Consider the following 16,769-nt stretch of genomic DNA (forward strand, 5'->3'; position numbering starts at 1 on the left):
TATTGTGGTTTTAACTGTTTTGCCAGTTGTTCTGAACCCTCATCCTGGCATGCATCCAGATCAGGATAAAGGCTGAAGATATTTTCTTCTTCGTCTACTGGTTTTTTCTTCTTTTTCTTACTTTTTTCCGAGTCTGATTTTCCGGAAGGGCGTTTCTCTATTCTTCCATTTGCATTCACCCTCCAGGGGATGCTTTCCTGTGTAACTATCTCATATCGATTGTCATATGTATTAGATAGTAAAGTGAAGGCGTTTTGAAATTTACTTTCCCCATTAACTAACCAGATTACTTTCCTATCTGGATTATCTCCTAACCAATTCAAAATAGCGACTACAATCGCTAGGCGGGCGACTGCCTCAGGATATCTATAGGCACCGTCTCCCCATGTAGTCGTAATCACTGTATTAGTGGTGACTTTACTAAATACTTCAGCTAATACCTCATTCAATTGGTTCACACATTCATCGCCCTTTTTTTTTTTTTTTCATAGGGTTCATAATACCCGTTGATTATATGGGCTATTCCCAAACTTCCTTTTTTTTTTTTTTTTGAAGGTGGGATGTCAATTCTATTAGCACTAGGCACTGAATGGTTTCCCAAGGTATCCCTTTTTGCATAATCGGCATCCACCACTTCTCCAGAATAGAAAGTGGCAGCCCAATACGCTACACCTGCTCCATCCTTACCCCGCTTGTTTCTCGGGTTAAGCAACGTGCTTGTTGGTCCGGCGAATTCTGTCACTATAGGGTCCCCCCAAGGGAGCCTTTAACAGAACTATCCTGCCGTTGTTAAAACGTACCGCATCAAATTATCGTACTGGTGGATCCCCTACTTGTACTACAGAAGACTGCAACCCTACAGAATTCCGTCGATGGGGGTCAAACCCCGGGGGCTGATACCCTTCAGCCATTAAAACTCCGGTTCGAACTCTATCGATCTACTAGGGAGCGGATGTGTGGACACCCTGTCGTACGTACTTATCCTTTAAGGGGACCCATAGGCTTCCTGCCTATATCCCAGGTCTTCCCTTCCAGTATAAAAGATCAGCTCTTGGCCCTCACTGACCCCCTTATTTCTAAGAGCAGTTACCCAACTGTTTTATACTTTATTACTCAGAGAAGGACGGGCGGATTTCACAGATCCTAGTGACCCTTTCCAGGTATGTGAATATTTCATATGGCTTATGTGAGTTGATCAGGCTCACACCATGCTACGTATTCACACCACCCTTCGGTTACTCTCCTCACTCCCGTGCTCCTCAGAGCACCACAGCTAAACTCAGCGCAAAGCCTTCAAGTTTATTCCTTAGTTTCTGAGATTCCTTCTCTCAAGGTCACCTAGGGTTCAATCCTTGACTCAGTACTCCTCTGTTTTCCTGGACAAGGCCTCGATTGAAATAGGTGACCCAAGCATTGGGCGCCTAAGTCGTGTGTTCCTAGAATATTCCTTTATCCTAGTCAGCAACCTATTACCCTAAGGTAATCCTCTGTTTTCTTCCTAACCTTATGCCATGGTTCTAGCCCTAAGACCTCAAATGCAGAGAACCCAGATCATGTGCAGTGTAGGTGAGATGCTTACCAGAAGGATGATGAAAACTCAGGAGATCATCAGGTAGGTTGAAACAGAAGTGGTTTTTTATTGAACATATAAAAATATGCTCAAGGTCTCCCTGACGTCTGACACAGCAGACGTCCCACAGAGGAAAGACCCCGAGCTGAAAAATCTCCCAACATTTATACTGTGTAATGACGTAGATAAACAGTTGATTGATGGCTTCTTATCTTTTTCCACGACTCTTCCAGCAGGTGTTGTAGCGCTCACGGCTCGCCTGGCAGGTGGCTCACTGGTGTGACGGTCCTCCAATCTTATCTTATCTTCTCTGACCTACTTTAGCGATCACAGTTTTCTTAGATCAAACACAGTTTTCTTAGATTGGCAGTGGCTGCCTCAACCTCTTATCTTATCTTCTAACAGGTGTTCATACCCAGTTCATTATTTCAACTTTTATCTTTCTTAGATTGGCAGTGGCTGCCTCAACCTCTTATCTTATCTTCTAACAGGTGTTCATACCCAGTTCATTATTTCAACTTTTATCCAGTGCAAAACACAGCCACTACTTTTACTGAGCTACAAAAAATAATAAAATCCTTTAATAAACCAGTGTGAAAGTAATAAAATCATTTAATAAACCAGTGTGAAAATAATAAAAATCCTTTAATAAACCAGTGTGTGTTTGAAGCATGGTTATATGATTTATTGCAGCATGTTAACATGAATATACCGGGGGACCCCATTATGCATTACAATGTGCAATAAACCGCCACTGCAAACTCAAGCGCTGCCCCGGACTCGAGGACGCAGCCAGAATAGCAGAAAGAGCGGGGGCCAAGGAGCCCAGGCAACCCCCATATGTCCCCCACATGCACACCCGAGAAAGCACCTAGAAGCCGAGGAACCAGCGCACCTCGCCACCGCCCCTAACCCTAACCCTAAAGTCCCCCCGTCGCCCCACCCACCCCCAAGGGCCCAGCCGGACCGCCACACTGGCATGCGGCGTGCGCAAACCAGAGGCGGTAATTCGGGTACCGCCCAAGCAGGGGCCACCCCACGCCGCACCCACTGGTATGCAAGAGCGCGGCCCGCACCACCCACCCCGGAAGACCCCCGCCAGGACCGGCCAAGCCTGCCGGTCCCCAAGAGCACCCCCGGGGAGCGCCCCACCCCAACCCACGAACCGGCCACAGTCAAGGAGGATCGCACAGCCCCAGACGGCGCAAGGACAGTAGCTGGACAGCGCCATCGCAGAAAGGACGCACTCCAATGGCACCCACCCAGTGTGGAACAGCAGTCCCCAACTAAGGGCGCCCCGGACCCACCCACCGATCCACAGATAGCAGGACAGACCTACCAGGCATCCGACGGCAACCGCAACCACCATCCTTTATTTTTTTTTAATACTTTACATGCTCTAAACCTGCAATGCCAACAAAATGAAGTTGTCATACTTTTCATCAAGAAAAACATACATTTCAATCTGTGAGGAGAGTAAACATTAAGAGTACAGTTACTAAAAGCACATTACTGGCCTTACTTTACAACATTGTGACACTTTTATTTTCTTATTTGTTAACATGTCTGTTGGGTATTTTAAGATGAGGCACTATTCATTTTTATATTAGACATTTGTATTTAATATTATTTAATCTTGCACTAAAGTGTAAAGTGATTTTTTTTTTAATTATTTATTGCTTATTGATCAAGCTACGTAACAGAAGTGTTCTGTTTAGGGTTGAATGTTAAAATAAGGTGAATAAAATAAATAAGGAACATCCTGGATCTGTTTTTTTTATCTTTATCTTTTTAATATATTATAGAAGTATCAAATCGAGACTCGGTATTGGCCAATTCTCAAAATTAAAAGGACTAAAAAACCTGATCAGGACATCCCTACATTTTTATATTTTACTGATGTTGTTAATAATAGATTTATGATATATATAACAATAACTATATTCCTTGAGGTCTTCGTTTACTAGATCTGTGCTATAAGCTGTGCTTTTACTTAAAAACAATATACAGTGATTATCAAACCATGTGATTCTGCATATGGTTAATTATTTCTAGTGTCGTTTTAATCCAGATGTACATAGATTATGAACACATGAGACACCATCCTAGTAAAACTTTAAAATTGCTATTTTAAAAAATGAGAGATTACGTGAAACATTAACACAAATTGTTTGTCTAACGTAAAACCACGTCTTGAACATTTTAATATTGTTTCATAAAACAATTAGCTCTAACTGTAAGAATCACTTAAATCTCAATAATAATATATAAAGATACTATACATAACTGTGACACAGTTATCATAAATCTGACTTAATGAATTATTTTACCTTCATGTGTCGTACTTAAAGTTTTAAGCTTAAAACAAAGAGGTTGTGATAGGACTGCAGTACAAATAAAACAATTGTGTCTCTAGAGGAAATCCAATCGATAGAAATCATTCACGGAAATGCTGATCAATTTATATGTTGTTGATGAGGTGCATTATACTTTGTTTTTTCAATGTATTACTGCTTGTAGTGGGTTCGATACAAGAAAATGATATGGCTTAGTCAGCTTCGTGTTCTGGTGAATTTATTGTGCAGGTCCGCCCAAAGGTGCAAACAAAAAAAAATGACTTTGCCAAAACCTGATCCACGTGCACTTCTTTCTATAATAATTACAATATTTACAATATTTACAACCTGCTTCGTCCTTGCCAAGAATTTGTACCTTCCATGTTCTCAGCTCCCCCTTCAAGCACACACTGCTCATCTGTCATGTTGAAGGCCCTTTATATAGCCTGAGGCCCCGCCCCAACACAATGAAAATAAAGAAAACCAACAGTCTCTCTACACACAGAAACGAAATCACAAGATAAGTATTTTTAACAAACTACAAAAAGAACTAACCACAATAATATATTTACTAATGACTCAAAAATTCCCCAACAGAGAAAATAAAATAATTCTGCATTGAAACCGTAAAGTCACCTGACATCCCGTGACGTCACTCATGCGCGCCCTGCATATGACGCAATATAATGCGGAAGACGTATTCACTCAGGTTGGCTGGGTAAGTGTATGAATGAGTGGCGTATACCGGTGAAATGTTTGCAACTTGGAGAAACTATGGATGGGAAAGGAGTTGAGCAGCGGCCAAGTGTGCACCCATGGGGGCTGCGGTGGCTGATGACACGAACCCTGAGGACCGTGGTAAACGGATGAAGCGGTAAGGAAAAGCTGGTCTGAGTGAGTGTGAATGTATATGTGTGCGTTATCGTCGTGGCGGCTCCCCCTTCACTAGCTGACGGGGCTACTCCGTCACACCTTCCTCCCTCTCCCCAAGGTTGCCAAGGTTGGGCAACCTGGAAAGGTAGTCCGCCACAACGTTGTTTATGCCCTTGCGATGACGGACCTCGAACTTGAAAGGCTGTAAGGACAGATACCACCTTGTCAGCCTACTGTTATGGTCCTTCATGGTGAGTGCGCGGTGATCCTTTTCAAGGACAAACTCTCGCCCAAGGAGATAGTAGCGGAGACTCTCTAGTGCCCACATCCTGGATCTGTTTTTTTGATCTTTTTTATCTTTTTAATATATTATAGAAGTATCAGATCGGGACTCGGTATCGGCCAATTCTCAAAATTAAAAGGACTAAAAAACCTGATCAGGACATCCCTACATTTTTTATATTTTACTGATGTTGTTAATAATAGATTTATGATATATATAGCAATAACTATATTCCTTGAGGTCTACTTTTACTAGATCTGTGCTATAAGCTGTGCTTTTACTTAAAAACAATATACAGTGATTATCAAACCATGTGATTCTGCATATTGTTAATTATTTCTAGTGTCGTTTTAATGCAGATGTACATAGATTATGAACACATGAGACACCATCCTAGTAAAACTTTAAAATTGCTATTTTAAAAAATGAGAGATTACGTGAAACATTAACACAAATTGTTTGTCTAACGTAAAACCACGTCTTGAACATTTTAATATTGTTTCATAAAACAATTAGCTCTAACTGTAAGAATCACTTAAATCTCAATAATAATATATAAAGATACTATACATAACTGTGACACAGTTATCATAAATCTGACTTAATGAATTATTTTACCTTCATGTGTCGTACTTAAATTTTTAAGCTTAAAACAAAGAGGTTGTGATAGGACTGCAGTACAAATAAAACAATTGTGTCTCTAGAGGAAATCCAATTGATAGAAATCATTCACGGAAATGCTGATCAATTTATATGTTGTTGATGAGGTGCATTATACTTTGTTTTTTCAATGTATTACTGCTAATGAATCTTGTTAACAAAGGTGTTAAAATGCAGAGAAACCTTCCAGAAGTGCCTAGCCAATGTGGCTATACTATCGGTTTTACATTCTTCCTACGGCCACTGCACTTGTATTCCAGATGAGCAACAGGCAAGAAAAACAAAAGGGAATGTTACATTACAGTTAGAGTAAATCTTTATTTCATTTCATTTTTCCCAGATAACAAGTGACATAGTTAGTTTGACACATTAATCATTTAATTTACCCTTGGTACCACTGCTGTTCAGAGTAAAGCAGCATTATTATTATCATTGTTGTTTTTTGCAAAATGTAGAAAGTCAAGAGTATTACAAATACATAACCTGGAAAATAATGTCTATCTGTAAAAATAAATGTTCACCCTCTATAACATATTAATAGTTGATTCATTAAATCATTGATTATTATTTTTGATTTAAAGACTTGGATTACAGTTCCAAGTAGAAAAGCAGTAAATATTTTTTTAACCAGTTCACATTAAACAGTAGCAGAATAAGTAGCAGAACAGTTGCTGGTGTTAGGGAGTTGTAGTTGGTCCAGTTGTTGCTGCCTAGACGTTGCAGCGGTTTGTTCCACAACAGGTTGGTCCACTGGTTAGATTTCCCACTTCTTCCATAAATGGCAGTACACCGTGATCAGGAGCAATATCACACACATCTGTTGATGTGCAGCCAGCAACAAGTAGAACTCCATTATCAGTTGAGGCTGTGAATGAGAACATGAGAGAAATTATTGAAAACATATTTCTTCTCTTTTCCACAGGAACTGGATAATCTCTATACATGAGATATATTTTACAAACTTTTAGACTTCAAAGTAAACCTTCTTCTCTAATACATTAAGGGGCGGATTCACTAAAAGTCTAGGGGTAATAAAATGTGTGCCAACGTCACTCCACGCGCTAATAAGGGTACAAACCCCAGGGAATCAGGACTGCACGTCACAATGTGCCCACAATTTATTCAGCACGTTTCCCTCAGATGAACATGTAAAGTAGGCTGATTTTATAAGGGAGGCAAAAAAAATGAGAGGGGGAAATGCAAATAAATTCATCCAATGGGCACAATGCAATTCATCAAACCAGGAACTGTTTGCAGTGATTGTTTTATGCACCGAAAATAGTGCAAATAGATGCAAACTCACACAAGAAGATCATCTGAATGTTGACACAAAACACAGCGGAGATGGAAAAAATGCTCTAGTATAAGAAAATAATTTAAATAAAACAATAATAAACATTAACAGCCACTGGATGAAAAAATGCTGAGTAAAGTGTTTGTGAGGGAGAGAAACAGCTGGATTATTTGTTTATTTTGTTTTCTACATTATTAAATGTTTGTGCAGCAGACGGAGAAGTCCTTCTGCCTCTAATTAAACTTCCTTTAATGTCATTTTGTGCTTCTGTGCACTTACCACATTTAATGCACAAAATATTAATTTAAATTGGGCGGTCTCAATCACATCTACACGTGCATCAATTTGCTGCACAATCTTGGTGAAAATCCCAAAGCAGGTGAGCAAACAGCGTCACCAAAGAAATTAGGGACTCACCTGGTTTACCACACTTTATTTCAGATCTGAATGAAACCGCCACTAAGTGAACAAAGTTTCATTTCATTTTTTTATTAATTTTTTTTATTCTAAGCAAAAAGTGTGCCAAGAACAAAACAAAAGTATAGGCTACACAATAATAGTCACTTATACATTGATGCTTGAAATTGAGTGGTGAGAAGTAAAACTTATTGAACCACAACATACCAGATCCAATAAAGCAGCGATCCTGTGCTCCTTTACATTGGACAGTAAACGCTGTACAAACGTTGGATCCAGAGAAGAAGATACAGACGTAACACTCAAGTCCATTTGTTTCCTGTTGAACAGGAACTAAAACAGAAAGGAGAACACTGTCATGTAAAAGCAACATGCAGGTAGATTTCTCATTCAATGGTACCTGAACTAGTCATATATAGAACATAAAGTGTGTTTATTATGTTTCTTCATAAAAGTCTTCTGAGATTCATAAAATGTATGGGGAGCCGTCATTTACAGGAGAAAGTGACATCAAGTCGTTGATTCCGGTACAGCCTTTAGATTAGCACCGCCTGATTTCTCACAATAAACTTTCTATTTAGGATTGTGTAGCTTTGTTCCACATGTTCTTTAATCTGCTTTTATTTATTACTGAGGACAACATAAAGGATGTGTGTTGGAGCTCCTTATGACGTGTATGAAGCTGTTTTTGATAATCTTGTTGTCTGCTGTACTGTTTATATATGAGACGTTGAAGACGGACAGTGGACCTACAGTGGGACAAACTGGGAGGACTTTGGAGACGTTTAGAGGTGGACATTCCACTAGAGACGTACCTGTGACGTAGCCCTCGACAGCACTAAACCAACACCGTCACATCACTACAAGCTTCTGAAGTAAGGAAAATGCAGTGACTGTGTCTCCTGATTGCTCTCCAGCTTAGAAATAAAATTCACTACAAATACCCTTTTGATATTAATTTTACAGAATTGTTTTACATTCTCATCTAATTCTACAAATCATCTCCTCCATCATCACTTACCAGGCAGAGTTTCTGAGTTACAGTTGTTTGTGTCGCAGCATTCAGCATCTATGATTTTATGTGAATCAAACACATCAGTAGAAAAGTTAAAGGTGCCGTTGTTTGGACACAGTGTGGGAGGAGCACATCCTCTGAAAAAACTCTCATCTCCAGATGAAACATCTACAAAGATAAAAATCAGTTTGTTTAGTTTGTCTAAAAACATGTTACAGTAAATGTACTTTATGTAAATCATGTTCATAACAATAGACAAAGATTACCTTTAATGGAAGCTGTTATACACATAGTCTCTGAAGAACAAGTCACTGACACTGGACTGGAACAAGATGATCCTGAGCAGGATAGACACTGAAGTGGCTCGTTACAGCGGTTTGTTCCACAACAGGTTGGTCCACTGGTTAGATTTCCCACTTCTTCCATAAATGGCAGTACACCGTGATCAGGAGCAATTTCACACACATCTGTTGATGTGCAGCCAGCAACAGGTAGAACTCCATTAACAGTTGAGACTGTAAAAGAGAACATGAAATGAATTATTATTTTTTTGTCTTTTTCCACAAATTATATAAAGTACAGGAATATTAATAAATAAATATGAAAAATCTGAACAAATACAAATGTGTCTGTGTCACAGAATCCCCATAAATACACCTAATAATACATTCACTCTCATCTAAAAACACACCATGTGCAAAAAAGCAGCGATCCTGTGCTCCTATACAATGGACAGTAAAAAATGAACAAACGTTGGCTCCAGAGAAGAAGAGACAGAAGTAACACTGAAGTCCATTTCTTTCCTGTTGAACAGGAACTAAAACAGAAAGAAGATTGCTGTTATTTAAATGTAACGTGAATTTTTTTTTTTTTTCTTTTTTGAAGTATAGATTTTATGGCCACAATTTGTGATTCAAGTTCTGATTCAACAAATCATCTCCTCCATCATCACTTACCAGGCAGAGTTTCTGAGTTGCAGTTGTTTGTGTCGCAGCATTCAGCATCTATGATTTTATGTGAATCAAACACATCAGTAGAAAAGTTAAAGGTGCCGTTGTGTGGACACAGTGTGGGAGGAGCACATCCTTTGAAAAAACTCTCATCTTCAGCTAAAACATCTACAAAGATAAAAATCAGTTTGTTTAGTTTGTCTAAAAACATGTTACAGTAAATGTACTTTATGTAAATCATCACAACATAATGCATGGAAATAAAAATATCCAACCTGTGATGGTGGCAGTTACACACATAGTTTCTGTAGAACATGTAACTGTAGTTTCAGTTGAACATGAACCAGTGCAACTTAGACATTTAAGTCCTCCAGCTGTAGTGAAGATAAAATCACAGGATGATAATAAATATATTTTAAACATCAAAATTTGAATAGAATATGAAAATTAACCATTTTTAAACTGTATGAACTAAACTCACGTGTTGTAGTAGGAGGTGTGGTAGTTGTGGTTGGAGGTGTGGTAGTTGTAGTTGGAGGTGTGGTAGTTGTAGTGGGAGGTGTGGTAGTTGTAGTGGGAGGTGTGGTAGTTGTGGTTGGAGGTGTGGTAGTTGTAGTTGGAGGTGTGGTAGTTGTAGTGGGAGGTGTGGTAGTTGTAGTGGGAGGTGTGGTAGTTGTAGTGGGAGGTGTGGTAGTTGTGGTTGGAGGTGTGGTAGTTGTAGTAGGAGGTGTGGTAGTTGTAGTTGGAGGTGTGGTAGTTGTAGTTGGAGGTGTGGTCGTTGTGGTTGGAGGTGTGGAAGTTGTGGTTGGAGGTGTGGTAGTTGTAGTTGGAGGTGTGGTAGTTGTAGTTGGAGGTGTGGTAGTTGTGGTTGGAGGTGTGGTAGTTGTTCCATCACTACATACATCTGTATGAGAACAGTTTGGTCCAGAGCTGAAGGTTCCTAACTCTGGTAATAATGGTATTTCTCCCAGCCTTCTACTTGCAGTACACACACTTGGTGATACACAGCCATAAGCTTCATCGTTCACTGTGGATTAAAATGTGGATTATTTATACATATTTTCGTCAGACGACATTTGTAAGTAAAAGAATGACAACATATTTTAGCAGAATTTTCTGATAAAAAATGTAATTGTTCAGACATCCATCCATCCTTTTTCTACTGCTTATATGTGGTTGGGTCTCCGAGGCAGCATCCTTATCAGTGAGGCCCAGACTTCCTTCTTTCCTTCTTCCCGGCCACTTTGCGAAGCGCTTCCTGAGGGATCCGGAGGCGTTTCCAGGCCAGCCAAGAGACATACTGTAGACTCTCCATCATGTCCTGGATCTTTCTCTGGTTTACTGACTGGTGGGATGTGCCCTGAACACGAGTCACCTTATCTGACTCTTCATAAGAGGAGCAGCGGCTCTGCCATGAGCCTCTCCCATGTGACAGAGCTTCTCATCCTCTCACTAAGTGAGAGCCCAGGCACCGTACGAAAGACACTCATTCGGCCATGACCCAAAACTCGTAACCATAGGTCAGGGTAAGAATGAAGATTGACCAATAAATCGAGAGCTTTACCCCATACTCTCGGAGAGCCCCCACTGAAATCCCAGAGGGACACGGTTGAATGCCTTCTCCGAATCTCTCTCTCCCTTTTTAACCATCTCGGCAACCTCAGCCCCAGAGTAAGGAGAGTTCACTCCCTGCTCATAAGGCTCTGTTTCCTCTCAGAAGGTGTGTTGGTGGTATTGAGGAGCACTTCAAAGTATTCCTTCCACCGATCCACAACATTTCAGGTCAAGGTCAGCAGCGCACCATCCCCACCATACACAGTGTTGACAGTGGACTTCTTCTTCATCCAGAGACAAAAGATGGTGGTCCAGAATCTATGAAAGCTGTCTGGAAGTCACTGTCCATGGCCTCACCAAACTCTTCCCATGTCTGTTTTTTTTCCTTGGCCACTACCGTGGCTGCGCTTTGCTTGGCCTGCATCCTCCAGAGTCCCAGTGCACAGAGACAGCCAACAGTGTCCAAATTCAATGACACACACGTACGGATGTCAGTACAGACACACAGAATGGATTACACATAGACAACTTAATTTATAAATACAGTTAGGGTTAGGGCTAAAACTAACCCTAACCCTCTGGGGACCCGTACTTACATACTTGTCCCAATCGTAGTTATGAGTGTGAAAATAATGTGTTGTTTCCAGCATGAACCAGTGTTAAGTTTGCAAGTTGAGGTTGTTATGGACTTGTGGGAAATTTGGGTCTGAGACACTTTTTGTTATTTTAATCTTAACAATATTGTGGTCTGTAACTTTTGTTATGGTTGGTGGTGTTATTGATTAATGGCAGCACTCTGTTTATGGTCTGTTTGTGTTTTTATTCCATGTTTGCTTGTTTTATTTCTTTTTTTTTATTAACATAGTGGGGCAGTGGTTGCTGTGCACATCTGAGTTTATGTATGTAGGAATGAGTACGGGTGAGAAGGTGAAAGGAGCATGTGTGGGTGTATATGTGTAGGTATGTGTGTCGGTGCAAAAGAGGGGATTCTTTTTATTATGTATTAATTATCTTTGTCAATCGACACAACTAATCATCACTTAATGAAAAATACACACACAGATCAAGGTACAGACATACAGACACACACAAATGAACGCTAAGCCTACCTGCTGCCTCCATCTCTTTCTGGGCTTGGATCCTCCACCACCACACCCACCCAGCATGACACTAACTATATTGTTCGGGTCTTTTCGCTTTTATACATTTTACATAAATTAATTTGTTAACTAAATAAGCATATCTTAATTATTAGTGTTGTTTTTCTTACGTTTCTCAAAATTGTGTAAAAATAAAATATCCTTTCGCTGCAGTAATAAAAATAAGAAAGCTGTTTCACAGTGATCATATTACTCACATGTTCCTTGAATACACAGCGTCTCGTCTCCCATACAGGCAAGTGAAAGATCACATCGGCCGAAAGCACAGAATAAACACCGGAGACCATTTAGAGTCTGTGACTGTGTATGTGCTGAAAATATGAAAGAAAAAGATTCCTTTAAGTATAAAAAACATTTTACTGTGGTTTAGCCTTGCCTTGCAATATTTGGGTGAACCTACATGAAAATATAAAGCTAAAAAATTGTCAATATTGGGTATATTTAACATTTTAGTATTTTGAAGGTAACACAACATACCAATACATTTTTGATCAATACATTACAATAAATGGAAACACACTAACCAGGTAAGGTATTATTGTTACACCCATTAGTGTCACAGCACTCAGCAGATATCAGTGCACCTGAAACAACCAAGTCAAGTTCATATGTTTGAGAGCCTGTCATTGGACACAGATCTGATGATGCACACGCTTTGTAGTATCGTGTGTCAGATGAACCAGATGCTGTGTCTGCAATTACAAAATAAAGATGGTTCATGTTAATTAAGCAGTTAATCTTGTATTTCCAACATAATGCATGGAATTAAGAAATATCCAACCTGTGATGGTGGCAGTTACACACATAGTTTCTGTAGAACATGTAACTGTAGTTTCAGTTGAACATGAACCATTGCAACTTTGACATCTGAGTCTTTCAGCTGTAGTGAAGATAAAATCATACAATAATATTAAAATATACTTTAAACATCAAAATTTGAATAAAAAAAATAACAAACTCACGTGTTGTAGTTGGAGGTGGGGTAGTTGTAGTTCCATCATTACATTCATCTGTATCACAACAGTTTGGTCCAGAGCTGAAGGTTCCTAAATCTGGTAATAATGGTAGTTCTCCCAACCTTCTACTTGCAGGACACACATTTGGTGATACACAACCACGAATTTCTTCGTTCACTGTGGATTAAAATATGGATTAATAACACTGATTATCTTTTGAGGGCATTCCTCAGGCATCATGTGGCTATAATATAGCTCTCAAATGTCACTGTTAGGCAACAAAGAAAATCACACTGTACAGGTTAGATCTGTAATGCAATAAACAACTTTTTTTTGTGGGGGGGGTTAATTTCATGACACAATTATGTTCATGTATAGATGTTATTGTGAGATAAAATTAGGGATTTATTAGCTTTTAGTTTTATTCATAATGTTGAGCTTTAGCAGTGAAGCTAACATCATATACAAACAACATACATATTTTTGTGTTTTTATTTAATTTATGGATAGATTAAGAACGTTAAAAGAAATTCATAATAATAGTTTCATGCAACATCTTGTGGCCCAATGTGTCAGTTAAATAAATATTACTATAGCTTTGTAAAGGCTATGTAAAATATTTTATCAACTAGTTTGATTCCTTTGTTATCAACAATGAAGAAAACTCGGATATGCAGCATATAGCAAATAAATTTAATGACTTTTTTGTGAACATTGGACCAGAATTGGCAGAGAAAATTTCAAAGCACAGTAATGATAAACTGAATGAATCAATTATAGAATGGAATCCAAAGACCATTTTTCTCTCTTGTGTAAATGAGTTTGAGATCCTTAACATTGTTAATAAATGTAAAAACAAATCCTCGATTGATTGTCATGGCTTAGATATGATAATAGTGAAAAAAGTAATCGACACTATTGTAAAACCCTTAACTTATATATGAAACCTGTCTCTTCAAACTGGAACGTTCCCCAATAAAATGAAAATCGCTAAAGTAATACCCTTATACAAAGATGGATCCAAAAACATCTTCACTAACTATCGACCAGTCTCTCTGCTCCCCCAATTTTCAAAAATATTAGAAAAAGTTTTTAGCAAAAGGATGGAAAAATTTATTGATACATGTGGGATATTGAATGAGAGTCAATATGGCTTTAGAGAAAAGAGATCTACTACAATGGCAATTCTGGAAGCGGTGGAAGAAATAACTACAAATCTTGATAAGAAGAAATTTGCAATTGGAATATTTATTGATTTAAAGAAGGCCTTTGACACAATAAATCATTCAATTTTACTTAATAAATTGGAAAAATATGGTATTCGAGGAGTGGCTGGGAGCTGGATGCAGAGCTATTTAACAGAGAGACAGCAGTTTGTTAAGATGGGGGAGTGGGAGTCAAAATGTCAGAACATAGTTTGTGGTGTTCCTCAAGGATCTATATTGGGTCCTAAATTGTTCAATCTCTATATAAACGATGTATTCAATGTGTTTAAAGTGTTAAGAATGATATTATTTGCTGACGACACCAATATTTTTTATTCTAATGATAATTTCAACAATCTCATTGATATAGCAAAATTGGAATTGACTAAGATAAAATCATGGATGGACATTAATAAGCTTTCACTAAACTTAAATAAAACTAAAGTAATGATGTTTGGCAAATTTAAATATCAGGATCGGGTAATCTCTATAAATGATATTACAATAGAAAAGGTGTCTGAAAACAAATTTTTGGGGATGATTATTGATGATAAACTGAATTGGAAACCGCACATCAGACACATTCAAAATAAAATCTCAAAAAGTATTGCAGTGATTAATCAAACTAAGCATATGCTGGAGTATAAAGCGCTTCATCTGCTGTACTGTTCTTTGGTCATGTCGTATCTGACATATGGTATAGAAATTTGGGGTAACAATTACAAAAGTTCATTACATTCCCTTTTCATACTCCAGAAACGAGCAATCAGAACAATTAATAAGGCTGGATATTATGAGCACTCCAACAAATTATTTCTGCAATCTAATCTATTAAAACTGTATGATTTAGTTGAATTTTATACGGTACAACTATTATACAAAGCTACAAAATCATTGTTACCAGCTAAAATTCAAGAACTATTTGAATTAAGAGAAGGGGATTATGATCTAAGAGGATGTATGATCTTTAAAGTGCAGATGGTGCATTCAACCAGAAAAAAGATGTGCATTTCCGTGCTAGGGGTCTGGCTTTGGAATAGGTTAGAGGAAGATCTTAAGCAGTGCCCAACTCTTTTCAAATTCAAGAAAAAGTATACAGAAAAAGTTTTACTTGAATATAGTGCCGATGAAAGGATTTAAATTCTATTTGTTACGTAAACAGTTGCATGATGCAGAAGCTGTACATGCGCCTGGTTATGGATATCATTATGTTGCTTGATTATTTCTTCGGATGGAAAATGTAACCACTATTTTTGTTTACGCAAGAGTATAGTAAAACTGTGAAAGTACTGTATGGATAAAATACTCTAAGAAGTAAAATTATTTTCAAAAGTTACTCAAGTTCATGTACGTGAGTAAATGTAATTGAGTACTTCCCGCCACTGGAATTGAGTTTTTTTTTTTCTTCCTTTTTAATTATTATTTAGAATATAAGCGGATTGTGCAATATCACCAGGAAATGTAACCGTTTATTATATTGATTACGGGATAGGCGTATATAAGCTTTTGGCTTCAGCCTATTCCCTTTTTGAGCTATTGTAACAGAATAATGTGAATGTGAATGTTGTAGGAATGTTAAATGTAAATTGCTCAAAAATAAATAAAATCAATCAAAAACATTAATACATTATATAAGTTTCAACTCCTGGAACAATATTGAACTTAAATTTGATGTTATCACTGTGTTTTCCAATTAGCCATTTATAAAGGACTGTTTTTTCAATCTTACAAGAGCTTACACTAAATTATTTGTCAACTAATTGAACATATGTTAATTTACATTAATTTTTTTATTTTTTTCAAAATCTTATTTAACATTAAAAAAGTCAGCACAAATCTGCTTGGAAGCAAAACTGCAGCAATGGTTATAAGAAAGCTGTTTCACAATAATCACTTACATGTTCCTTGAATACACAGGGTCTCGTCTCCCTTACAGTCAATCGAACCATCACATCGACCGAATACACAGGAGAAACAACTGAGACCACTTAGAGTCTGTGACTGAGTATGTGCTGAAACATTCAGGAATATATTTTGTTTTAGTAAAATAATTGCTTGATTGTCTTTAATCTTAAGCTGCTGGAGTGAAAGGCAATGTACAAATGCTTTTAACAGAGTAAACACAAAGAGAAACCTGAAAGTACAAATAGTGTTATTATTAAAGTCATTATTGTTTATTCAACATTAGTTTTTTGAAGTTGTTCTTTATAAAGTGGATTAAACAGTAAAAACATGCTTAAATACCGAATTAAAAAAAAATGAAACCAAGGCAATGATTAGAATCCACAAGCTCAATGTCACAAAGGTTCCCTAAAAAACACACTTACCAGGTAAGGTATCATTGTTACACCCATCAAAGTTACAGCACTCAACAGATATCAGTGCACCTGAAACACCCAAGTTAAGTTCATATGTTTGAGAGCCTGTGATTGGACACAGATCTGATGATGCACATCCTTTGTGGATTTTTGTTGTGTCAGCTGAAAAAATGGATGT

The 16,769-nt window shown here is 37.9% G+C and overlaps 2 protein-coding genes across 27 annotated transcripts in view; one reads left to right on the forward strand and one right to left on the reverse strand.

The window, feature by feature from the left end:
* The window catches only part of LOC114461434 (mucin-5AC-like), a 419,115-nt gene that overhangs the window by 45,040 nt on the left and 357,306 nt on the right, over nt 1-16,769 (forward strand). The window lies entirely within an intron of this gene.
* Nucleotides 6,016-9,936, reverse strand: LOC114461440 (urokinase plasminogen activator surface receptor-like). The gene is made up of 8 exons (XM_028443520.1): nt 9,880-9,936; nt 9,674-9,772; nt 9,405-9,566; nt 9,140-9,265; nt 8,715-8,963; nt 8,455-8,616; nt 7,641-7,766; nt 6,016-6,587 (listed from the first exon to the last, which is right to left on the reverse strand). Exons 2-8 carry the CDS (start codon nt 9,696-9,698, stop codon nt 6,433-6,435), a joined length of 1,005 nt encoding a protein of 334 aa, XP_028299321.1. The 5' UTR covers nt 9,699-9,772; nt 9,880-9,936; the 3' UTR covers nt 6,016-6,432.

This window comes from Gouania willdenowi, chromosome 4 (assembly GCF_900634775.1).
Source record: "Gouania willdenowi chromosome 4, fGouWil2.1, whole genome shotgun sequence".
Taxonomy (NCBI): domain Eukaryota; kingdom Metazoa; phylum Chordata; class Actinopteri; order Blenniiformes; family Gobiesocidae; genus Gouania; species Gouania willdenowi.